The sequence below is a fragment of the Calonectris borealis genome, chromosome 3, assembly GCF_964195595.1.
Source record: "Calonectris borealis chromosome 3, bCalBor7.hap1.2, whole genome shotgun sequence".
In the NCBI taxonomy this organism is placed as follows: Eukaryota; Metazoa; Chordata; class Aves; order Procellariiformes; family Procellariidae; genus Calonectris; species Calonectris borealis.
This window is the reverse complement of record NC_134314.1, coordinates 95,834,500-95,860,674: the sequence shown is the minus strand read 5'-3', so window position 1 is coordinate 95,860,674 and position 26,175 is coordinate 95,834,500. Positions and strand designations below refer to the sequence as shown.

The 26,175-nt window shown below is 48.0% G+C and overlaps 2 protein-coding genes and 1 long non-coding RNA gene across 10 annotated transcripts in view; 2 read left to right on the top strand and 1 right to left on the bottom strand.

Moving 5' to 3' along the window:
• MOCS1 (molybdenum cofactor synthesis 1) overlaps positions 1–4,565 on the top strand; it is a 30,701-nt gene extending 26,136 nt beyond the window's left edge. For 5 of the 6 annotated variants that reach the window (XM_075146822.1, XM_075146819.1, XM_075146818.1 and 2 more), the window contains one exon: positions 1,309–4,565. Coding sequence is in view for 4 of the 6 variants with exons in the window: in XM_075146819.1 (XP_075002920.1) it covers positions 1,309–2,180 (872 nt within the window). In the remaining 2 variants the exon portion in view is untranslated. The remainder of the gene's footprint in view (positions 1–1,308) is intronic. The other variant, XR_012673120.1, reaches the window with a different exon arrangement.
• A 6,140-nt stretch (positions 4,566–10,705) lies between these two features.
• On the top strand, positions 10,706–15,320 carry LOC142080799 (uncharacterized). Of its 2 annotated transcripts, none has more exons than XR_012673122.1 (2): positions 10,706–11,034; positions 13,053–15,320. It is a non-coding gene; the product is annotated as an uncharacterized LOC142080799 (long non-coding RNA). The 2 variants fall into 2 exon arrangements; XR_012673121.1 differs by having other exon boundaries at positions 11,657–15,320.
• A 1,380-nt stretch (positions 15,321–16,700) lies between these two features.
• DAAM2 (dishevelled associated activator of morphogenesis 2) overlaps positions 16,701–26,175 on the bottom strand; it is a 216,448-nt gene continuing 206,973 nt past the window's right edge. For both annotated transcript variants that reach the window (XM_075146815.1, XM_075146816.1), the window contains one exon: positions 16,701–24,739. In XM_075146815.1, the coding sequence (XP_075002916.1) occupies positions 24,524–24,739 (216 nt within the window). In that variant the 3' untranslated portion in view covers positions 16,701–24,523. The remainder of the gene's footprint in view (positions 24,740–26,175) is intronic.

The window sequence follows — 26,175 nt, the reverse complement described above, 5'->3', positions numbered from 1 at the left end:
CTCTGGATGAAAAAGGTGCTAAGTGTATCTGTCTTGTTATAGCAGAGGCTGGGACTAACAAGGAAGAGATCGGTTGGTTTGTGTTTTAAAAAAGAGGGGGGTTGGGCACAACCGATGCCTTGTCCACATTCTGTCTGTTATTGTCATGTGGACAGTCCAAGGTGTTACCTGTAGGTCTGGGCAGCAGAGGTAGCTCAGCGAGGTGCAGAGGGGCCAGGAAGCTGCTTTGATTCACCTGTGGGCAGTCTGAAAACTCACGAGTAAGGATGTCCCTGAATACCAGAGCTACCAAAGGAGGTTATTGAGCAAAACCCAATTCCAAGTTTCACGAAGCAGAGCGAAGAGAGCAGGAGCTCCAGAAAAAGAGAAACATGCTTATCAATGAGGCTATTAAACTAGGGCTTAGCCACTTACCGCTATACTGCTTTCTCTTTACTTACAAAACAAATCACTTCTTTTATGTGAAAAAGACTCCTTCTGTCTTGACACTTGGCATTTAGCCCTGTGCAAATGCCAAAACCAAGGGATTAAATAGTGAAAAGGGGCAGGAGGTCTTACTACCTCTCTGCCAGCTGGGAGCTCTGCCAGCTCAACTTGGAACATACTTCTGAGTAGATTTAAAAATCTGTCAATGAGGGGAGCATGGTTTCTCCAGTGCTTAAACTTCAGCTGTCATTAACGTGGTAAGAGCTGGCAGTAATAAGTGAGATTCCCATCACAGAGCCACCCTCTGAGCTTGTAGACAGTGCAGCTGCAGATGCGGTGCTTCTGGTCCCTGCTGTCCTCAAGGGCTGGCATGGCCCTTCCCTGCAGAAGGAGATGAAAGCAGGAGGTGCAGCCGCCTGTGCTGGGAGGAAGGTGTTTGGAAAGACAGAGTTGAGAATCTGAGTGCAAGAATTTCCTATTAACCCTGCCAGGCTTTCAAAAGACTGGTGCTGGGACAATCTCAAATGGATGCTGAGATGCTGTGACTTGCTTTTCTTCAGAACTGATGTTCTTATAAGCTTTCTTAGCTGCTGTTTCTCAATAAGTGTTGATACTTTTTGAAAGCAAGCTGTTTCTGCTTGTCAGGGACCTTGAAGTAAGTGTTTTAAGTCTTGGGGTTTGTAATAACAAACCAGCAAATGCAGGGAACTGATGAGAGGGAAGAGAAAGAGCTTGAAGAGAAAAGTGGATGTTCACAGACATATTGAGGTTTTTGCAATACAGAAAGTCCCTGCTCTGACAGGGTTCTCAGCTACTGCAGGCTTAGCTTAGCTTTCCAGTTAGTAAGATGTATTCTCATGTTACTTTTTTTTTTTTCCCCAGAGCCTGCATTGATGTCATTCCCACTATGCCAAGATGCCCTACAGAATCCCCCAAATTCAAAACAGTGGGGCCACACATTTAGCCATTGGCTGACTTCAAGAGCAAGTTTACCCAAACAAATAGGAAAAGCATTAATGAAAAATCAGCTTGCAAGACAACTTTTCCTGCCAGGATCTCACCCAGAGCAACAGTGGCACATAACGACAGGAATTCTACAAACCCAGCTCAGAGGCTGCTGTGTCTTCCGGAAGGATCCAAGCTCCACGTTTGACACAAAGTGCCTTGAGGCTTCTCCTGTTGGCCAAGTTTCTGTGGACTGTCAGTCCAAAGAGGCAAGTCCAAGATCTGAATTCTGTACCAGGGATTCGGGATCTTGCATCGAGGTACCTCATGCCTCTGACAATTTGACTCACACTGATGAGGAAGGACGGGCCACAATGGTTGATGTTGGAGGGAAGCCAGATTCAAGAAGAAGTGCTGTTGCTGGTGCTGTGGTCCGTCTGGGTGAGAAGGCATTTGGGATGGTGAGGCAGAACCAGGTGAAGAAAGGTGATGTGCTGGCAGTAGCCCAGATTGCAGGAATTCAAGGAGCCAAGCTGACCAGCCAGTTGATCCCATTGTGTCACAACATCGCCCTCAACCATGTTGAGGTGTCTCTGAGCCTAGATGAGGCCAGATACGCAGTGGTGATTCGCAGCTCCTGTCAGGCCTGGGGGAGGACAGGTGTGGAGATGGAAGCTCTAACCGCTGCCAGCCTGGCTGCCCTGACTGTGTATGACATGTGCAAAGCAGTTACTCATGACATTGTGATCGAAGAGGTGAAGTTGCTTAGTAAGACAGGTGGGCAGAGGGGAGACTTCTCAAGGGTCTAGATCATATCCAGACACCTCCAGCCCTCCAGGTGACCACTGCTCATGTTCAGCCTCTTTCAGAACAACTTGTGCTCAGCTGGTAGGCTTGGAGACCATGCAACAATCCTCTGACTTCAGTTTTGCCTTACCCTGTCAGCTTACTGCTGGGTGAACAGTGGAACCACTTATCCCTGTTGATAACCATGTGTGTTTTTTAGAGGACAGACTTCTCCACTCTGCCAATACCTTCATTTCAGTGTCCTCGCCATGAGCTTGAGCAAAGATTCCTTGTTATACCACAGAGGTTTGGTTTGTTTTTTTTTTTTTTTCTTCTTGCTATGAAATATTCACAGCTGCTGTCATCACACCATGCAACTGTGAGCTCTGGAAATGAAACAAGTGCTGAAAGTGCTGTTATTTGGCAACTATTTTTAAGTCAAGGATTAAGATTTCAGAATTGTGTCTGTCCCCCTGTCCCCCTTAGTTGAATTTAGAAGGGGACAGTGAGAAGAACATAGCTTGGGAACCTTACCATGCAGCAGAGATTATAACTGTGGAACAGCCAGGGTCATAGGGGCAGCTCCCATCCCTCCGCATTGCTACTGCTTCCTTTGCCTGCAAGTGGGAAATACCCACATACCAGCTTCAAAAGAAAAAAAAGATGTCAGCTGCCCAGCTCTCTGCCTTGAGCGCTCTGTAAAATGTGATGTAGAAACAGAGGATTTCTGGGTTTGGAAGAATTATTTTGCTGATCTGAAAGATACAATATTAGAAGCATGACCTTAGTGCTCAAATACATCGAGGCCTGTGCCTGCATGCTTAAGGGCTTAATTATGCCATGCACAGAAGTAGGCGTCAGCTCTCCCTGACTTCAGAATCAGATGTCACACCAAGCCCCAGAAGACTCCACGTTTTTTAATTTTGCAGTACAACTCCTAGTAACCAGCAACCTGCATAGTCCTGACAGGTAAAACAAACTTTAAGACTAGTAGCCACTTGGAAGAGTAAGGTAGTTACTGTTGCCTCGGCCAGAGTGTTTTCCTGCACGTTTCTCTAATTTGATTTCATGAAGTCTTCTGGCCTCAGAGCACTTACGTGTCCCCATAAATGTACCAGTGGCCACTGTCATGTAGCATTAAATAGCTTTGATAATTGACTATCCTAGATAAGAAATTAGTCAACATTATTTTGTTAATACTGATGGATCCTTTTCAAATGTTAATTTAAATGCTCTAAACAGGGTATTTTCAACTTTGGTTTACTTGTTTTATAGTGCTTATGGCTAATGTGAAGTCGCATATGATTCAGGGTGCTCCCTTTCCATACGCACAGAGTTGAAGACAGCTTTAGTAACATCAACGAGGCTACCGAAAAAGTGTCTTAAACTTTGCAAGTAGCTGCTTCTCATGTAATAAGCGTAAATTACTGAGCGCATCAGTAAAGCGCACATGCTGTCATGCATATCCTGCTTACTTAAAGTAAGCACATGTCTAAGATGAGGAGGCAATAGGTTTTACTACAACTATCTTTGCTCGTCCTTTACAAATCTCATACACTAGTCACCACAGAAGGCACTTTTTCCATTGAAGGTGAATTAATTTGATTCTTTATTCATTGTGAGGTAAGGCACACACGATGACCCACATAGCAGCTACAGCTGAAAGGGGAAGGATTCTGGAAAGCTTGGTGCCCAAAGTCCGTAAACATTTGTACACCTACATTCAGTGCGATAGTCCTGATTCCCTTGATATCGCTGATCTGTCTGTAAGTTAATAGTAGGGGCACTCCTGCTCCTTCCCAGGAGTGTACCTAGCACTGCCGTACTGAGCACCAACCCCAGCTCCCCCTGCAAATACGAGAGACCTTGTTCATCTGTGGAGCTGCTGTGCCGATAGCACAAACGCACCCTGCCCTCCCTGCCTTCACCCAGTCTCTAGATAGTTTTGAAAACTAAAAGGAAACTAGACATACTCAGTAGTAATAAAATGATGCTTTGGGGCATATGATTCTTTGGCTTCTGAGAAGTTTGCTGTCATGCTGTAAAGCTCACACAAAGGATTCAAGACCTTACAAGGGACTACAGAGCACGTGCATGACTCCACGCACATTTCACGACTTACGCACATTTCACTACTTTCTGGGGTTGAGAGCAGCTGGAAACTTTGGGCAGACTTTGGTGCAACTTTATGCTCATGTTACATTATCAAGTCTTGAAACTATGCACATTTATAGATTATGAACCAAGCATGAGCCACAAGCTTTTGTGAGAGAAATGAGTTGATAGCACTGTATGTTTCAGTGGTGCTGGGTGGGCAATGGTGTAGTATATGTTGATGAACTGACTACTTTTTGGAGGCTTACTTTTTTTGGTCCACTGCATTTTTAATAAATACTAGTTGTAATGGAGTATGTTTTGCCTTACTTTGAATACTCTTTTTATTCATTGAAAGGAACATCTATGTTTTAATCCATGAGCTTCTGTGAATAGTTAACTGAGGGCAAGTAACAAGACAGACTTTATAAGTTGCAACGATTAGTCAGCAATTAGCAAGGGATCAGTCACAATAACTTATTACTGTAAGGAATCTATTATTTCTTTTTTTTTGTTGAGTGAAACTCATCTCTATCTGACTGTTCTTAAACTGAGTAATCCTGTAGGCTTAGCATCATAATTTGTCATCTCTCATCATTATCACAGCTTCTCCCACGTGCCTGTTCTGAGTCAGTGGATGTGTGTAACAGCACTGCTTTGTGTTGTAGGGTGACATATGGAACTGGTGCCTCCAGAGCTCTCCCTCTTAGTCTGAGTGACCGTGCACTGAAACTGAGGTCCAGGGAAGTGCCTGTGTAGAAGTCCATCCCTCCTGAATCATGAATAAGGCTAAGGGAGATTCCTCTTCTGATCCATCTGAGCCTCCAGGAAAGCTCTCGCCTCTTCCACTATCGGGAAGGCCTGTTCCTACCTGAGGAAGTTTAGTTGGTTGAGCTGTTCACTGTAATCAGCCACACGCTGCAGCCCCCAGGGAAGCCAAGGGCCCCAGTGCAGGGGCAGAGCAGCCGGTGCTCTGCAAGAGGCCAGAGACAGCAGCTGTACTGCCAGAGGGTCCGTCCGTCTGTCTGTCTGTCTATCTCTTCAGGTACAGCTTCCAAATGCTGTGATCCTGGGACAATAGCACAAAGCTTTATAGCCTCTTTCTAGGAGCTGCATCCTAATTTGGAACCAGGTTTTTGAAAATTTAACCAAAAGAAATAGTGTAAAGCACCAAGCCTACCACCCCCTTCTGATGAAGGGTGCCATAAGAGCACAAGTTGCACCTCTAACACTGTGCGTGCCGAACACAACGCGAATGCAAATATTGCAGATCATGGCAGGCCTCACAATGCATGTGCAGTATAGCTTTTGCCTGCTGGAAACTCTCACTTGTCCCAGCTAATGTCCCATTTGTGCGTTATTGCCTGTTCACTGCTAATCCAGCCTGCGTCTTTTGTGGCAGCTCAGCCTGTCTTTCCTTCATGGCCACATCCTGAGGCTAGTTACCCCACCCTCGGACTGCCCTGGAAAAAATTGGATGCAGCATATGAAGGAGAAGCCAGCAGAAGCCAGTCACTAAATATTCTTAAAGAGATTAAATCTATGTCAAAGAGAGCAGTGCTTTCAGAAAGTGCTGGGGAAAGGAGAGTGGGGAATAGAGGGAAAATGCAGCTTGAAAGACCTTAGGAAGGGACCTCTTCTTCCGAATGGGAACCACTCAAAACCAGACTCTAAAAGCAACAACAGCTGAGCACCAAAAAGGGGAATGAATTTTTTAGCTATTCTAAGCCACTGGTGACCTGCAGTAATTCTCACTGACATTACTCAGCTTTACGTGGGATTTGACTGAACAGAATCCGGCCCTTCGTCCCACCCCTTCCTCGGCCCTTCGCTAGTTTGCAGCTCCTTCTGGCTGGCTCAGCAGTAGTTATGTAGGCATGTAACAGCTTAAAAATGGCTGTAACATCATGTGTGCTTTGGCCAGGACACAGGGCTGCTAATTAGTTAAATGGAAACACAGTTCACTTCCCTCCCCTTACTAGAGCCTTGCTCCAAGAGAAGCTTAGCATTTCAGGGAACCTAAAAACAGTTGGAGGAGTCGCTGGTTGCTGTGGGCTGACTAGGCTTTCACTTTTTTGAGGCTTCAGATTAAAGCCTCAACTTAGGTCTCAAAAGCCAGTGGGTCTGAGGAGCTCTGCAAAGCCATGACGATGGCAGGCAAACCCCTGGTACGCCTGGCACGCTCCCCGGAAAGGCAGAGGGTGGAACGACCAAATCCTTTTTCGTAGGCTGGGCCTGAAGGGCTTTGGGCGAGCTCGGTGCACCATGTCGTGAGAGGAGATTCTCATTTTGGTCAAGCAGTTTACACAGCGGTAGCTGAGACACAAATCCACCTATCTCTACTTTCCTCTGTCCTTCCACGCTGCCAGTGCCGTGTTTAGAAAGCTTTCAGTTTAGCATCTCTATTTTTGTACTTGTCCTGTTTGCTCCTTTGGGGAGCAAAGGGTACTCAAAATAAACAACAGTGGTGAAGTGCAGCTGAGTGCAAGCTTACCGGAAGGGACGGACGCCCCGAGACACTGCTGAGCCTTGCTCTGGGCAAAGCTGTGCGACAAACGGGGCATTGCTCAGCTTCACGTTTCGCAGCCCAACTGCAACGCCATGGCCATGGCCATCAGGCAAGCTGTCAAGTGACCGTGGCTGGCTGAGGCGCCATCCACACAACACTTGCTCTGTGGAACAAAGCTTCACGCTTCATTATTGCTTAACGGTTGCTTCCAGAACCCCAAATTAGCAACAGTATTACAGAGACAATTGCTTCATCAACAGAGAGAACATAGAGCTTATCCTCAAACTCTGGAGAACCTGCTCAAAACCAGAAACTCTCCGTACCACTAAGCGGTTCTTGCAGGGATTTAGTCTTTAAATGCAACAGAAACACTCTTCTTCTATACCCATGACACTTCCAGGGTGCACAGCTGAGAGGACACAAGGCCAGCAAAAGCAAAGTTTCTAGTTCCAATGTCAAGGGCAGCTTGGCTGCAGTGTGACAGGAGGCGGGGGAGGAAGAGGAGGAGACAGCAGAAGGGTCAGGCAACCGTAAAGTTGTGTTAATATTATGCTTGGAAAATAACACATGCCATCAGATATACAGCCGCTCCGTTAGTAGTGCCCTAGGCCAGTCACCAGCTGGTGCACGTTGTGGCAAAGCTCCATCAACATCACCAGAGCTGCGCAGCGTCGCACCAGGCAGAGACCTGGCAGGTCACATCTGCTCCTGCGGGCCTGGGAGAGAGGGGTTTCAGCTGCGCGGCTCTGACCTGCCATTACTGCCACTTTCCAAGGCCTTAACGAACTCCCGTTTCATTAACAGGGTCATTTCGGCACTCGAGCCTCCCCATGTGCAGAGTTCCAGCGAGGCTGGGATTGCTGCTGTCTTGAGGCAGCGCGTGGGACTGCGTCCTCCCTCCCATCCCATCCCCTCCCCTCCCACCGCCTCCCCAGCTGCCACCCACAGTCTCCACATTTCGGAGAGCTGCGCTTCCCCACCCTGGGCCTGACGCTGAATGGAAATGTTTTAGCTCTGTGTGGCTCATTTGGCTTCTGCACATCAACTCCTGGGGCCATCCTCAGCCCAGATCCAAGAAATGAGCAGAGCTGAGGGAAGGGAATAATTTCTGCTGCCCCTGAAGCCTCATCTCTCCTATTATAGCTGGCAGCTTGTAAGGCTCCATCCTGCCAAGACTGCATCTTAATTGGGATCAGTGGAAAAGACAAGCTGCTGCCAGGGCCGCCCTGATCCCGGGCTTAGAGGGAACACGGGCAGAGCTTGCCCGGCCCCACAGGAGAGGGACTTCAACAGGGCTTACAAAAAATTTTTAAAAATTCCCTCCAGACCTGTGGTATCAGCGGAAGCAGCAGGCCGAGGCCAAGGAGAGAGGAGAGGCTTAGCCAGGTAGCTTGCAGAGGAGGAGCAGGCAGAACCACACCACATGGAAAATCCACCCCCCCTCGCAGCCTGCAGGGAAGGGAAGCCACCAGCAAGGCCGAGGGGCAGCTGGCAATCCCCAGGCCCTGCAGTAAATTCAAATACTACAATCAGCCCTTGAACAAACACGCAAAACTATCAGTCTTGCCCAGAAACGCTCCTGCTGGGAGATATAGGACAAAGGACAGGATAAGCTTATGAGAGAAAGGCCAGAACAAAACCTCCTCAAGCATCCTGTCTGCATGTGGCACAAGGATGCTACACGATGCTTTTTCCAAGCCACAGACACCGATTTCGAGCCCGCTCGCTACAAAGACCGTTGCCAGAGCTCACTCATACCTCCGCGATTAGGCACAGTCTAGCCACCCCTCTGGCTTTGAGGAGGCACCCAGAAGCGCTACTGCCAACTTCTAATGCACCCAAGATGGGTGCTCCTTAACCGATTCCCTTATAAGCACAGTGTCCTCTCATCTCGGCCACTGTCTTTGCCACCCAGCGGCAGCAGAAACGTGCAGCGGGAGCCGAGCTGAGCGAGTAGCCAGGAGTCTGGGTGATTTTGACACCGTTTGTTCCATCTTGCCGATTTAGGTGCATCTCTGAAGTCCTTACATCAGACAAAGGCCACCATGGTAAGGTCTTTTCCGGACTGGGAGCGTTAGAAGAGCTCACCTTGCAGACTCAGGGGGACAGGGTTTCCAGCAGCTTATGCAACAGACGCCATGCCGGCATCTCGGAGCTGCTGGACTTGAGCAACGAAAATGGGCTCTTGCTCCGGTAAAATGGCTTTAACGGGATTTTCCAGCCAGCAAACATGCTTTGACGGACACACCCAGGACATTCAGCCATAAGCAACACAACTGCGTGCAGAAGGCTCTTGGCCAGCCAGACTGGGAGGGGTATTTAAACACAAGTTTCTTGCATTCATCTTTATAGCCTGCTATTTCCCTCCCGGCTCGCTGAAGACGCCTCAGGGCACATCCCTCTGGGATGTCCCAGATGCAGCAAAGGCATCGCCAGTAACACTTAGCCCATCGCCGGTAAACCATAGCTTTTGCAAATCTGCGCCAGAGAACTCTAGCTGAACCCCAGCAGCTGGAGGGGTTTTCATTTCCACTTCTCCAAGGCTGGTATTTCAAGGTGTTTTTATTTCTTTTTAATCAATGCACATGGCCAACTCCGGAGGGGGCTGAAGGAGGGGAGGGAGGTGGTGCAGCCACTGTATCTGTACAAAGTACTTCCACATGCAAGCGAAACAGGGCTCGACTCGCTCGGTGCGTGTGTTGCAGTGCGGTTACGGGCCGTCATTCCACCTCCACAAAGCTGTTATTTATTTACTTAAAGACTTGCATTCCGTGGAAAAAGATGCCCCAAGATAGCACTGTGTTTCTAAAATTAAACCCAGCTGGCTGGAGTGCTCGCTAGCAAGCGAGCGAGCACTCCTGTGCTCCCACCAGCAGCGGGAACAGGGCTCCCCACGTCCCGGACTCCCCCACCCTCACCAAGCTGCAGGAGAACCTGGCAAAATGCCTCCTGTGTCCTCAGCCAAGAGGGAGGCAGCTCTCCGGGAAGCCAGGCTCGGACCAAGCACCCTACCCAAAAATAGGAGTGCCACCCCTTCCTATGACGCAGGATGAGGTTTTAATAGCAGTCATCGCACTTCCTTCCCCGGCGGCCCTGGGAAAGCCCTCGCCCCGCTGCAGGAGAGTGGACATCCCACCAGGCATCTGACAGGTTTGAGTGTGGCCAGGAGAAGTCATTTAACATAGTTTGTGGGGACAGGCTGCATTCCTGAGCCTCATCTCCTATCTAACCTAGCCAAGATTTTCTTCCCGTTCGCATGTCACTGGTAGATTCCTCCTTACAGTAAGGCTCATTTGGCCCCCGCTGTTGTAACTTAAGTTAAGAAACCTGTTTTCACAAAAACCATTTATAGAAGGGCAGGAGAAAACCCAAGTATTCCTCCAACCTCGCATGGCACCAGCAAGAATTCCCCCCCCAGACTCAGGGGGTGCTCTTGGCACCTGTTCCCCTGCCCGAGGCACGTGCGCAGGGGCTGCCTCTGCATCAGCAAGTAGCTCAGCTCGGAAACGAGCGCATCAGCTCCACCAGCGGAGCAGCTGGTGCCGGAGCTGCTGTTCAGGGGTTTTACGCTGGCCTGGATTTAGCCTCAGACAAAGTGTCTCCACACACGTGTGGCTGAAGCTCTCCAAAGGACTGGTTGGACACTGGTGGAGCCCATCGGGGCTGGGAGCGCTTTGGAGGGAAAGCAAAGGGGAAGCAAAGCTCCCAGGAATGGTGGAGGTGGCTCCGCAAGGGCCGCAGAGGGGATGGTGGGGTTCAAACCTCGCTGCTCTGCACCAGAAGGCTCATGTGGGTGTGAGACAAGGAAAGACAGCAAAGAAGTGTGAATCAGACCCAGAAACAGCAGTGGAAGAAATGGGGACGGCTGATGATGGGGACGGCTGATGGGGACGGCTGATGGGGACGGCTGATGGGGACGGCTGATGGGGACGGCTGATGGGGACGGCTGATGGGGACGGCTGATGGGGACGGCTGAGCGACAGGGAAAATGGTGAAATGGTGGGCGAGGTCGGGGGTGCCTGTGCAGCTGCTGCCCCCAGGTGCACGTGCCAGCTCCCCGGTGGCCTGAGGACCGTGCCCTCAGGACCATGCCCTGAGCAGAGGCAGGAGCTGCTGCTCTCCCAGCTACAAGCAAAGAGGCAGTCCCCGGCATCCCATGAAGCTTGTTGCAACCAAGGCAGGGAGAAGAGGACAGTCCCACTGCTACAGGCCTGGACTGTGATCCAGGAGGACCTGATCACAGAGATGTGGGCCAGACCAACATGTCATGCTTGGTAAGTCACTCAAATTATTGTTTGCAGATGGGGACGCTAACCTGGCCTTCCCATTGTTCTGTGCACTCAGCAGTGAGCACCTGGAGACAGATTTGCAAGCCTGACATGCATCTGGAGAAGGCAATGCTTGCCACCAGATTGACAAGGTTGCTTTTAGCAGATGTGGCTTTTGTCCCTCAGTTTCTCCCAACCGTTATATGACAATTTTACTTCCCTGCCTCCCAAGGGGAAACCTCCATCTGCACTGGTGACACCCCAGATCCTGTTCCAAAGGCTGTGAGAGGCACAGACGTTCAGGGGTGGCAAAGCTCATGGCAGAGCTGAGGGAAACCGCGGGCAGGAGTAAGAAGGGAAGAGAGCTGGCCACCACTCCTGCTAGAAGCTCTCAGGAAAGAGCCTGCCCCTCATCAGAGCACAGCTATTTCTGTGATTATGTCCATTTGCCCATAATTATACTGGTTCTGCAGCACTAAGTCAGGGCTACTGATCCCTGTCCAAACTCCTGCTGCCTTCCTGTTTGGATTAGGGTGCCAGCATGGGTTAAAAATTAGAGAGTAAGATTGCCTCAGTATCTGATTTATCCCCTTCCTCCTCCCATCCCGCTTTGGGATGTGCTGGTCAGCATCCCCCTGGGAGAAGATTAATCAGGAACAGAGAGAGAACTGGCAGCTGCCTGACAAGGACAAGATCATGGCTATGGGACAAGCTGCAATTTGGAGTCTCTTTCTTTGACCCTGGTGCAAGTCCAAGACATGCTTGCTGATGCATCCCAGCACTGACACCCCAGGAGTTGGCACAAGATCAGCATCCCCGAGGCCACAGCTAGCTGTGGTCCCCATGTCGTATTGCCTCAGTGCTGGAGCTGCTTCTAGGTGAAAGGCTGCCTGTCCTCACGGGCTCCACGGGCAGCTTCAGCTCTCCAGCTGCAGAAAGGGCCTCCTCTCACTGAGGGAGCAGCTTTCATTTCAGGGACCAGAGCAAGGGAAGATGTTACCGCCACTCTAAAAGGGCAACACTACATGTTTAACATTTGCTCCCTGGTTGAGCAACACCACCAGCAGATCACACGAGGAGAACGACGGGAAGGTACGAAGTGCCATCTGATCCTCCTGCCGACTCCTGCCCTGTTACAGCAGCGCCTGCGTGCGAAGCCGGGCTGAGGGCAGAGCAAGAGGGTTCCTACCAGGGACGATCCTCTGCAAGGGGCTTCCCCTGGAGCCTGAGGTGCCCAAGCTCCAGCAGCCGTTACTGCCACAGAGACGGGGCAGCAGATCCTCCCAAGGCAGGCAAGCAAAGAGTCACGGCAGCAGAAAGGACTTGTGAGGCCGCAAGAGGAAGGTGAACAGGGCTCAGATGTTGAAGCAAACCAGGAGCAAAAGCAAGGCGTAGTTTACTGCAGAACGGGGCATGGCTCTGAAGAGTTGTTTTCCTCTTTGCAAGCACAAAAGGAAGAAAAACCCTGGAATGGACAGCCCTGGGAAAAACCTGCCTTTGGGGTTAGCCAGCTCCTTCTACAACGTAAGAGCGGATCCAGACTTGCCCAGGGACACAAACATAGTTTGTGTTACCTGTGTGTCCTGTTATAATACCTTAATGTGAGCCCAAGGGTGGGCAAGCACTGGGCTGATTCCTACTTCTCCCCCTGGAAGCACCTCATGACTCTGCAGGGGCAAAGATGACGGTTCCCATCACACTGAAAGGCCATTGCACAGAAAGAGCAGCCAGCAAGGCAGGGCCTGCATCAGGCCTGCTCACAGCCACAGGAACATGCAGTAGCACAGAGATGCTTTAGAGCACCATTTCTTATCTCTTGAATCCAGTGACCACCTGACCTCCGGGGGGTTGTGCGTGTAGGAAATCCATCTTTGTTCTTTTATAGTATTGCCACAATGCCATAAGCAAATGAAAAATAGCTTAAGCTTTAAGTAGATGGACATTCATTTTCCTCCCATTTTGTTTGCTTCCTTGTGTGGGCAATGGAGCACAGAAAAGCTTTTGATCTTTTTTTCCTTCCTCAGCCACTGTCCACAGATCACCTTCTGATACTTTTACAGACCACTGGCTTTCCAGGAACCACAAATTGCAAGACACCAGCAGAGTATGATAACCAGAGCATGAGCCGTGGGTTCACCACAGGCAGGTACTCAGGTATAATCTCTCGTGAGGCATCCAAGCCAATGCTTACAATACTCCTGATATTTTAGGGGATGATAAAACACAAGCTTTGCCCTTGCAGACCCACTGGCAAGGCAGATCCTTTACTTACAAACAGACAAGTAGCAAGTATCCCTATTTCCCAGGGACAGATCTCAAGAAATCTGACAATCACAGTTCCCCCCCAATCTTTTAAAACCTCCACAAGGGACACAGAGAGAAGGGAGCCTTCCTCTCCGCAGCGACAAGCAGCATCATCACATAGTTCACAAGGCACTCGCCTCCCCGTCCGCCCTGTGGGGAGGGGTGTCCAGGGCTAACCTGCGCCCTGCTCCCCAGATCCCTGCAGCCTCTGCATGACTTCTTGTGCTTTCCCTGGTTAGCAGCTGCCTCAGTAGTTGGTGGATCTGCTCTGAATAGCCGTTTCCATTGTATCTCCATGAAGGGAGAGGACTGCAAAGGTCTTGCTATAACACGACAGACTGAACCACTATTGGTCATAGACATTTCAGCCAGACAAAAGCCTTTTTCCACATCTCACACTGTGCAATAAATTATTAAGTCCTTCCCCCGTCCCCCCCAATTTTCTGGTTGTTATTTTTTTAGCTAATGTAATTAGAGACGTGTTCTCCTTTCATGAGCCCTGCAAGGGATTGGCTCAACACCACTGTTTCCCACATCTAAAACAAGGTGGGCAAAGAATGCTTCCTGGGTTCCCACATTAAGTTAATCACAGCATTTCAGACCCCTCTGGACCCCCAGGGTTCAATGCTGTCACGATAGGAAAGATGCAGCAGCTCTCCCAAGGCAAGCCTCCAGCTCACTGCAAATCCTCCAACTCACGCAAAGATTTTTCCAAGACCGAATGGGAAGAAATGTTGGCTTGGAGGGAGAGAGGCAGCAGCACAGTTAATTGCTCATTTTAAATTCCACCATTTAAAAAGGGAAAAAAAAAAAAAAAAAAAAAGAAGGGAGTTTACAGATACTAGTAGCTACCTGACATGGTATCTCTAGGAAGAGACTGGTATGTGGGGCATACAAATGAGGGCACATGCCAGCAAATGATTCATATTTACTCAAGCATCTTCTGAGCTCCAGCCCTGCAGGGACATATGGCAGCCCTGGTCAAGAGAGCTGGCAACAGCTCACCCGAAGGAGGGACTGCAGAGGCTGGGCATGAGACTAGACATCAAGGTGCTCCGTTCCCCTGGGCAGGCCAGGTGCTAGGGGATGTCTGGCACCCCTGTCCTTACCCCAAGTGACAACACGCAGTGGGAAGCCCCAGGAACCTTCCCATCCCACAGCTGCTTTCCTTAGCCCATGCACCGGGAGTTGCCTGCAGCTCCCACTGCCACCTGCGGCCCAGAGGTCCCCGTCTCGCTCCTAGCCAGCATCCAGCCCAGCAGCACAGGCAGTAAATGAGCTGGAACTCCTCAATACATTCGTGACATTTTTCATGCTTTGATCATAGCTGGAAAGGTTTTTTTAGCCAGACAACTCCTCCTCATTAATTAAGCCTAGGAAGGAAGAGGGGAGCTCAGCTTTGGAAGAGGGCAAATACTTGTCGCTAAAAAGCAAAAGTTAACCCTTTGGAAGAATCCTAGTTGTGTTTCCTTTCAAAGACACTTTTTGTTTGTTTTTTTTTTGGTTTTTTTTTTTTTTTTTTTTTTTTGTTAAAGCAGGAAACAAACAAAGATTAAAACCAGGTACCCCAAACTGACATCCTACCCCACTTTATTTCTCCTCTGCTTCATTCCCTCTCCAAGGCACATATGAGCAAGGCATTTTGCTTTCTTAATGCATCTGTACATCACTATCTTATATCAACATTCAGTCTGACAGGCTGGTGCTCGTACAGAACAGACCTCCAAAAATGGATAAAAAGCAACATTTTAGCAGAGTTACATAGCTCCACATGCAGCATCACCCTCACCAGCCCAAGCAATCTGTGCTGAGACTGAGGGTGAGGGTTAGGGAGAGGACTGGAAGAGAGGGGAAAAAAAAAAAAAAAGGAAAAAAGGACCCTACCTCCTGATGAGAGTCTGACCAAAGTAGAGATAAACAGCAACCATGTCTCAAAGAAAACAGCAAGAAGCCCATTAGCTACAGAAACATGAAACAAACAAACAAAATCTAGCACAACACCATTGAAAACCAAAGTTTTGGGCTTTGGGGGGAAAAAAAATCATCTTTAATTATTTTGTTTCCTAGCAGTAGAAATCTGTTCCCAAAGGGCCAAGCAGATTTCTCCCAGAAAGCTCCACGCCTGCTATGGCAGAGATAAAAGTCATCTTTGTTTAAACAGAAGCCAAAGGTTAAAGAAAGGGAAAACCAATGAATAATAGATCCTCAGCCCTTCCCAGCAAGAGCAAAGAGGTCCCCTTACCCTCCCCTCACTCCCAGTCATTCAGGGCAGCTAAACCCTGACACTAGTTTTGCTCAGAAAAAGCCAAGGCACTTACCTTGCTTCTGTGCAGCGATGACAAGGACAGGGAGGCCCATGACCACAGGGAAGACATCAAATGGGAAGACAGAAGGAGGCTTCTGCGCTGGACCCATCTTGCAGGGCAGAACACCAGCCCCTTGCTGCGTGCTCCAACCCCAGTCAAAATAGTAAAGAAAGAAAAATCTTCTTGTTAGAATTCAGGCGGGATACCTCTCTGGTTGTTCAAAGCAGACAGAATTCAAATGTCGCTGGGTTTCACCTCTAACAAGAGGGAAAGCAACGGTTGGGCCTCCTCTACTAAAACCCAGCTGCTGGAGAAGAACAGGCAGGGAGGTCCCTGTATTTTCATCTTGCCTCTGCCACTCGAGTGCTGCATGGATTTCAGAAACATCCCTTTGCCTCTGCCCTTGCATCTGTAAAGCAAGAACTTTTAGCCAAGTCTGAACTAAATAGATCGAAACAGGGAAACTAAGAGCCCTTTTAACAAATATAAACCAAGAGCCTTCCCACACAGCACTCAGACTTCCATCTGCTGCCTGCTGGTCCTCAGCCTGTGCAAGCAATTATCCCCTGATTGCTTTTGCTCATTGCCATGGCCCTTCCCACCTGAGAGCCAGAACCAACAGCTGGAGCTTTGTTTGGGGTCCCTGGGAACCCACGTACTGCAGGAATGTGCTGCACAGCCAGCAAGGCTCCCAGTCGAAGCTAGGCATGAGCTTCTCAGGAGCTCACGGTTAAAACATGGACCTTTGATAGGCTGAAGATAAACATGAAAATTTTTGGCTTAAGGATTAATTTTGTCAGCAGGCTATTTCCATTAATAGAGACAGGCAGATGCATGTGTAAGTGAAACAGCTGCATACATTGCATCTAAGATGAAAACAAGTTTCTGCCCCTGAAGCTCCAAGGAATTCCTCGGCATGTCCCTTGATTCACCCACAAATTAGCCCTAGCCTTTGTGTGCCTCCTGCTCACCCTGCTCTTCTGTATCTAACGTCTCTCCCCTCCCACATCCCTGAAGGCTTCTCTCCTGATGTTGGCTTTCCTGGCTTCTTTTCAGCTGGCCTTATTTAACTCCTTCCTTTGAAGCCATCCTCTCCTGCCCCCTCCTCCTCTGAGTCACGCTCTTGCTGTCAGGATGTTGCTCCGTTGAGTAAGGGAGCTTATGGCCAGCGCTGCAGCCCTGCACTCCCTCCTCTCCTGGACTAGTTATGTCCGCATGGGGCTTATAAGTTCTTAGATAGCAGGACTGTCTTCCTTTTTTTTTTTTTTTAAGTGAACTCCTGTGTTCCCTATGTTGTTCTGAAAGAGCAATGAAAGAGTGCTTTATTTTAAGAGGACCCTTGGATGTGGTAATCTGGTGGTTCCGTGGTTGGCTCTTTACTATTGCAATGTGTGAGGAGGACGTGCTTGGTTCCACCATGTTGCTTGTTCCCCCCAGAACAACCTGAAGATTCTCACCAGCTCTGCAGTGACTGTGTCACCTAAAGAGCTGCACGCTCGTGACCAAAAAGAAAGACCCAGAGCTTAGCAAAAAAGTGCACCCAGCCTCCAACTCACCGTTAGGACTTTCCAAGCAAAATGCACAGAAAATGCAACTACAAAGAAATGTACTGAGACGCAGTGGGGGCAATATATCTTTAATTTTTTTTGCTTTTGTTTTTTAGTATTACAGTATATTCTTATAAAAAGATACAGATAAAAAGGACACTACAGGATTTGTACATTTAATTCACTTATAGTCTTAAACTGACTAAGAAATGAGGATACGCCAAGGCATTACAGCAGCACACAACCTCCCACTTCAGTAAGCAGCACTGTACTTTCTAGCTTGGCGGGCAGGGGCACCTCCCAAAGTGACCTGCGAGTTTCAAGCTGAGCAGGCTTGCAGGGGAGGAGAATGGCTGGAGATGGGGATGGTTTGGAGGGAAGGTGTTGAGCACAGAGTGGCTCAGGTACCTGACATCCCCTTACAATTCTCCTAAAAATGACAAAGGTTTTTAAAGAGCCTGTTTAAGGGCAAGCATGAAGGAGGGGAAATGGCTTGTAAATCACTTGGGTGAGAGCTCCTAGTCGTGGATAGCTGAAAGAACCAAGCCCTTCATGAGCTCTGTGGAACATCTTGTAAACAGCCAAAACTACCTACAGGGGAGTTTTGATCCAGATGCTGCTTTGAATTACACTGGTGTAAACTCAGAGCAATTTGTACTGGTCACACTGGATCTATTTGACGTTATCACCAGTTACAGAAGACTCTGGTTTGGAAGATCTGGTTGGTGACAGCCAACATAGCTTCACTGAGGGCAAATCGTGCCTGACAAATTTGGGTGGCCTTCTACGACGGGGTTACAGTGTTGATGGATAAGGGAAGAGCAACTGACGTCATCTACCTGGACTTGTGCAAAGCATTTGACACTGTCCCGCACAACATCTTTGTCTCTAAATTGGAGAGACATGGATTTGACAGGTGGACCACTCAGTGGGTAAGGAATTGGCTGGATGGTCTCACTCAAAGAGTTGCGGTCAACAGCTCGACGTCCAAGTGGAGACCAGTGATGAGTGGCGCTCCTCAGGGGTCGCTATTGGGACCAGCACTGTTTAACATCTTTGTCGGCGACATGGACAGTGGGATTGCGTGCAGCCTCAGCAAGTTTGCCAACAACACCAAGCTGTGTGCTGCGGTCAACATGCTGGAGGGAAGAGATGCCATCCAGAGGGACCTCAACAGGCTTGAGAGGTGGGCCCGTGTGAATCTCATGGAGTTCAACAAGGCCAAATGCAAGGTCCTGCACATGGGTCGGGGCAATCCCAAGCACAAATATAGGCTGGTGGAGAATGGATTGAGAGCAGCCCTGAGGAGAAGGACTTGGGGGTATTGGTTGATGAGAAGCTCAACATGACCCAGCAATGTATGCTTGCAGTCCAGAAAGCCAACCATATCCTGGGCTGTATCAAAAGAAGTGGCACCAGCAGGTCGAGGGAAGTGATTCTCCCCCTCTACTCCGCTCTCATGAGACCCCACCTGGAGTACTGCGTTCAGCTCTGGGGTCCCCAATGTAAGAAGGACATGAACCTGTTGGAGCGAGTCCAGAGGAGGACCACGAAGATGATCAGAGGGCTGGAGCACCTCTCCTATGAAGACAGACTGAGAGAGTTGGGGCTGTTCAGCCTGGAGAAGAGAAGGCTCTGGGGAGACTTTATAGCAGCCTTCCAGTACCTGAAGGCAGCCTTCAAGAAAGCTGGAGAGGGACTTTTTTACAAGGGCATGTAGTGACAGGACAAGGGGTAATGGCTTTAAACTGAAAGAGGGTAGATTTAAATTAGGTATAAGGAAGAAATTCTTCACTATGAGGGTGGTGAGACACTGGAACAGGTTGCCCAGAAAAGCTGTGGATGCCCCATCCCTGGAAGTGTTCAAGGTCAGGCTGGATGGGGCTTTGAGCAACCTGGTCTAGTGGAAGGTGTCCCTGCCCATGGCAGCGGGGTTGAACTAGATGATCAAGGTCCCTTCCAACCCAAATTATTCTATGATTCTATGATCTATTAAACATCCAGACTCCCTCATGAAATAAGGTGCCAAAACACCATGCTAGACTAATGGCATCCTTCTCAGCAGGCACAGTGAGCAAAATCTGGCCAACTTCAGGGGAGTCTGGTCATTAAAACTACTGCTTAGAGTAGTAGATAGCTTTTATATATGTATATACACATATATAAATTCTGTATTTTCAGTTGGCCAAATTGTGTTACCCAGGTTGGCCTCTTCAACTTTTGATAGCAGAAGCTAAGGTGGCCAATGGAGGCTACCTGTTTGGATGGTAGGCAACCAGAAATCTCCTATGTCGAGTACAGAAGCCAAGGAGCCATGGCCAAACACCTGGTGATTGCTAGAGACTCCACGGGTAGAAAACGAACCAATAGAAAGATTTTGTTTACCCTGGATAATCTGGGGAGGTGGAGGTGGGATGGAGGAGGAGAGATGGGAATTAGAGGAAATCCTTCTTCCTTGGCCTTGAAGATAGGGAGGAATATTAGCTCTGAGGAAGGAGAACTGTCCCAGTTTGTCCCATGAGCATGTTAACTCTGGTGAGAAGCTACAAGGCGTGAACCGCTTTTGCCCATCAATCCAAGCTTCTCTGGCATTACGGCCAGAATTTGTGTGGAAGGGTGAAGTTTGAGTGAGCAACTGTGCAGCTTAACTCTTCTCAGTCTTTCCACCGTGATACATGATGAGAAATAAACAGGTTTTATAGAAAGCCTTCTAAAATAACCAACCTGCATCAGTTTAACACATGCTTTAAAACGCATGCTTTCCCGGGACCAGAGTGATTATGACAAAAGCAAAAGGAAAGTTTTTTCTTCCCTCCCTTCCCACCCCAAGGCTGCTCACATGCATCCCCTTGCCTAGCTCAGCTTGCTGCACAATAGCCAAGCCAGCTGTCTAGCCGGTGTAATGCCCTGGCACGGTCTCAATAGTCTTTGCTGTAATGCAGTGTATACATACAAACATAGCAAACTAAAATAAGGCAAAATAAATAGAGGTGTCAGATTTACAGGTTCCCCTTAGAGATTCCTAAAACCCTTTTTTTTAAAATCATTTAACCCCCAAACAAACAAACAAACAAAAAAACCCAAAACAACCAACCCAGAAACGAAACTGCATATATCATGTACATCATCAACTGTACAATTGATCTCCTTTCCCCTCACGGAAACTCCTGACACAAACTTCTCCCATGCAACCCAACGCAGAGTGTGAGCTTTCCTAAAGAAGAGGAAAGATTCAGCCAGTGGGGCTGACCGTTACGGAAACACCTGCCCCAGAGTCTCCCACCAGGGCCCCTCGCGATTCCTTTCCCTTCCTCAGACATTGTGAACACATTACAGAGATGCTTCTGAAGGACGCCCACGTTGTCTCCTTAGTGGGGAGTCTCTCACCCCTGAACGCTAGTCCTACTTCTGCTCTTGTAGGGAACCGGTGCCCAGACAATAGCTGTGCTGCAGGGCACGGAAGAGCCTTGCTGCCCTGAAGTCACTTTACCTTGTAGCATTTCCAGAGACTCATGACACACTGAGAAAAGTGACCCAGACCAAAGGGAGTAGGAGAGAGGGAGAGTTCTTCAGTCTTTTCTGGGGTCATCCTAATGCAACCTGCTTAAGAACAATGAAGACACAGAGGTAAGTGAGTGAGCACTAGACCTCTAGGGACAAGGTCTGCAGAGTTAGAAAGTACCTCCTCTTCTAGGTGTGAAGAACTTAGTCATAAAGTTAGCAATGACTACATTTCTGCAGGAAGCAGAACAAGCCCTCGATTACACCCTTCTTTTTGACATCCCCTCCTCCTCCACTTATTTCCAAAGACAGAGTGATCTCACTTAAAATGCAGGTGCTAGGCACAGGTGCAAGGAAACAGCAAACCCTAGCTCTTCTCCAGCTCTCAGTGCGATAAAGAGGTTATGCCTCAATGTTATACCTCACGACTGTTTGCTATACCTGCTCAGCTCTGCTAGCACTAGAAGTTAAGGAATAGGATTTTCCCTTCTCCTTCAGCACTCAGCATCTCTACCACAACAGCTGATGAAGAACAGAGCATAGATGCACTCACAGTACTCAAGAGATGACAAACAAGGACAAACTTGGCTTCAGCAAGAATCTGATGCTAGGCCCTAGACCAGAGCCAACTTTCTTCCTTATCTTCTGTGTGGCCAGCCTCATCTGATACAGTAGACCTATTAATGGGCCTCTCCGCTTGTCACCACTTATATGAAATCACTGTTTGCCTGAGTGTGTAACCGAACTTTTCCAAAAACCCTCTTTATGAACATTCACCATGGAGTCAAGAGCCAGGGGGGACTGTCCAGCATGTTGAACGAAGCCTTCAGCCACCATCACAGTTTCAAAACAAGAGGTTGGGGCACTGGAGTGCTGAGAAAGTTGAGCTGCAGTGAATCAGAGGCACGACTCCGAGCTTTCTGTCACTCCCAGTCAGCATCCCACAGATGATTTACAGGAGTTGCACAATCTCTCATTATTTGTGTATGAGTCAAACAGGTGGCAAAACTACAGCAGCTTTCTTTGACTCTGTCAGTGTGGCCGGAGCGCCGCGTACCATCGTATAGGATCTCTTTAAGTCGGGGTTGAACTGTGTACACAAATGGACAGAGGGCTTGTCACTCTCTCTGCTTTTGCTACATTTGTGGCCTGGCAAAGTGACTTCAGTTTCAAAAAGCACAGCACAAACCTGGTTTGACAAACACCGGGGTGGGGGGAATGCTGTATTTATATTCAAGGGTTTTGCCCTGAGGTGTTTCTTCTCTGACAGCACTGCCATGCTGACAGTCTGCCTTATCAAACAAGTACCTAGGGAGCAAGCAAGCAGCTGTAAATCGGACAGAGCCATGTGTCACATCATCTTGCACCAGGGCTGACCTTGGCACTACACCTGAATTTCTGGGCGAGTCCTAAACCCAGGGAAAACAAGGAGGGGAAAAAACCTACAATGTTCTAATCCCTAAAAGCATCATCTTTGGAATTCAGGGATTATCCAAATCTAAACTCAACTGTATACCAATTTGGCACATATTACCACCTCTCATATGGCTTACATGGCATAGGTTATATGGCATGCTTTAAAACAAGACAAACAATAAGGGCTGGGATATAGCAAGTCTACTTCAGGGAGCAGCAAGGAGCTTGTTAATATAATTTACAAGAGACATTTCTAAAAATCCATTTTGTAATTTAAAATAAAAATGCTTAAAAAAGTGAGAGTTTTTCTTAAACTTTCAAAAACCTTTATGAAATACAGTCTTTGTTCTACAAGGTGCTTGTGTCCACTGCAATGAGTATTGCTGTTAATAGCTAATCCCAGAAGGGGAGTGGGATAGTAAGGGAAGAGAATGCACCCAGCTCTTGTAAGATACCAGCTCTTTACGATGAGTATTATACAGAGGCGCGGCAGTCTGGAATGTCGTAAATAGGGAAATACTGGGGTGGGAGACTCAAAATTCAGTAAACAATGAAACATTAGACTTTAACAATTCTGACTTTTTTGCTTCTTTCCATAGTTTACATAATTATTTTACTCTCAAAGTGTTCAGAAAACCGCAACAGTTTGCTTCTCCAATATCGGTAGTGTGTAATACTGATCAGGCAGCGTGCATGGCAGAGGAAGTTCTGTTCTGCAGACTCGGTGCAGAGCCTGAGGTTAAGTGACATTCAGAGAAAAATCAAACCAAATTATTAAAGTGACAAATAGAGCTTTTTTCACTTCCCTGGGATTCCTTGACATTTTGTGCTGTTGACTATTGATGCATAGTTTGTAGATGGTGGGTCCCTCTTCTCAAATGTTCTCTCTTTTCTTCCTGTCTAGGAGGAAGAATCCATCACCATTTCTTTCTTTTCCTCTTTTCCTTCTCCAGGGAAGATATTCAAAAAGGAAGACAAGATTAAAAAAAAAAAATAAAAGCCCATGACAGCCCACACAATCCAATCCCTTTCCTAGAGCCATGAAGACACACAGAATTCAGGCCTCTTCTTAGAGTTCTTTGCTTTTTCGCTGTGTGCTTCATACATGTAGCTTAAGTACAATTTTTTTTTCTTATGAATTAACCCATCTCCAAAGTCTGCTCGGCTTACACAATTCTGTGTCCTCCTGGAAAAATCTCAGTTTTCATTATGGGACCCTCCGTTGGTTCATCCCAAGTGATCCCTTCAAAATGAAAAAGGCTCCAAGGCTCTCCTTCAAAACCATTCATATCTTACTGAGTTACATGATTCCCCTAGGTAGGAGTGGATGTGTGTGGTGAAGGTCAGCATGTTAGACAGAAAGACTAGTTCATGCCAACAGCAATCACAGCTAGCATCAAGTGGAAAAGAAATGTAATTTCTTGCAGCCAGTGACCCCGTTTGCTTTTTGCTACTTGTGACCTGTGGATGATACTAGGGAGCTCCCGATTTCCATTGGGCTGCACTAAGAAATCTTGCAAAAACACGTACGAAATGTTCTGCTGTTTCCCTCCCACCCTCCAGCAATGACAACAGGCTCCACAGTCATCTACTTGTAATCCCAACCTGGCAGTGGCTTAGTTTTCTAAAGAAAAGCCAGAGCTTCTTTCCTAGAAGATGCATTTCATAGCTTCGAGGCTCAACCATCAACAAATTCCAGAAAACTGCTTCTAGAAAAGCAGAATCCAAAAGACTTTTGTGAAGTATCTTATGTTGATCCTGATTCTTGAATTTCAATTTGTTCCAGAACCTGATGCTTCTGTCTCAGCATCACTTGCTTCAGACAGTATAGGCCACACAAAAATACTATACAGAACATGAGATCAAAAATATTTTTCAGGTGCTAATCAATGGCTTATAAAATCCAATTCTGGAAGGGAATTGGAAACCTTGAGAACCACATCTTGACGAGCCCCTGAAGGCCAGTCTAGATCTTGAAGAAGCGACAGGTGTTTACAGAACTGCTCTGAAATTAGTCTTACTTATTACCAGCGAGATGGAGATCGTGACTAGTTTTTACTTTGGCACACAGAAAATTATCTTTCTCCAGCTGTGAGGCAGTCTGCAAGGCCCAAGTACTTTCTGTCATCACCATGAGGCCTTTGATGACACAATAAACTCCCAGAAGCAAATCTGTCAGCTCTGCATGGCCCAGTCACAGGCCCTGCTGGCTCCACAGAGGCACTTTTATAATGGTTCAAATTAGGAGCACAGAAGAGGGATGAGAGGAAAGCTGAGCATGGAAAGGTAACGTCTCTAGCCACAGACCAAAGAAATCCTTTGGGGCAGCTGTCAGCCAGGCGCCATCGCACACATTCATCTTCCTTGTTTTGCACTTTTTCATCACCTTCTTTTGGTTGATTATTTTTCTTCCTCTTGTAATTAATAATTTAGCTTTGTCACCACCCGCTCCCGGCTTGTCTCTAAGCCTTGGTTCCCCGAACGCTTGCGGTTACGCTTGAGCTTGGATAAGTCTTTGTCAAAGACTTCACCCGACCTTAATGCTGACACGAGGTCATCAAATTCCCCACTCTCTTCGGAGATGCTTCCAGCTTTTGCTTTCTTTTGTCGCCTCTCTTTTTCCCTCTGCTCTTTTAGCTGTGGAGAAAGACACAGAGCTTTAGGATTAGCTAACTGAGATGCCAGATCACTAGGTACACTGCCAAGAAACAGCTAAGATGCATCAGTACAGTTTAGGGAAAAAAGAGATCAGGAGCTTATCCACAAGGCCATTACCTGTGCAAGAGCAATACATGACCATGCTGGGCTTCCCTTCTTCTGCACAGGCAAGCAGAGAGCAGGAGAGATGAGGAACAAGTAGTATCATATGTTTGCCTCACAAAGCACTACTACCCTGGAGCAAAGAGGACACATGGGAGCTGTCTATGCTGCTGCTGTTTTGCACTAATTTTACAATAGGATAGTGCCAGCAAAGTAGCTGTGCCAAATGAGTCTACAAGTGATGTTGGCATAGGTAATTTCCCAGCTTCTGGGACAGGCTTGCAGTGACCTTAGTGTGGCAGCACTTACTATGCTGACAGTATCTAACCTAGTGAGTTTAAAGTTAGTTTGGATAGGTCTATACAAACCACAGTCACTACTTAGCCACAAACAGCTTTGTGCTTGGGACATAGCTAACTAAATTGACAGGCAGAAAGGCTGCACTCCTGCAGAATGAGGAAAAGAAGAAAGGAAAAATCCCAGAAAGCCACAAGGCTAAACATACTGGAGAATGAAAATTGTGTGAGATATCAAAACATCAACAGAAACTATCCACCAAACAGCTCATGTTTGCACGGAGGCAGCGTGTTGCAGTGATGGGAAGAGGAAGGCACGTTGCCTCGACTCTGGAAAGAGAAACTGGTTATAAACACAACGAGCAATGAATCAGAACTGCTGATTTTACAAATCATCGGATAGGTCCACCTGTCAACGTGATGCCCTCGGTCTCCCTCGGGTAGCTCCAGGGAGCTCAGTTATCCCCTACTGCTCAGCTCCAAGATCAGTGGAAATGACAAGGGATGGATGCGGCTGTCAAGAAGCAGGTCACTTACTCTGCACACTAGCCCCACGTTGCAGGAACTCTTTCCCTAAGCAAACTGCAACCTCTCTCATGATGTACTAGGCCTACAAAACCACCCTAGTGCTTTAACAGTGGACTCCTGCACTTTCCAGGCTGGCTGAGAGGAAACTTGATCTTAAGTCCTGGCATTTTATCCCTGTGTCCAACAGTAAGGCTGCTGGCATCCTGACATTTTACCTCTCTCTTCTTCTGAAAGGCACAAACCGGTGCTTTTGGCAGAGCAAAGATTTAAACCAGCAACTCCCCACAGCAAGGTCTGGGGCCACGGCGGCAGCCGGGGTTGAAATGTCGGCAGGGGAGAAGGAGGCAGGGGACTGCTGAGCCGTTCTCAGGCCTCAGGAAAGGCTGAGGTTAGAGGGGGAGGCTGGTTCACACGAACCCCTGGGGACACACACGTCTGTCTCCCAGCAGCAAAATCAACGATGCCAAAAAGCTCTCTCACCACGTCAAG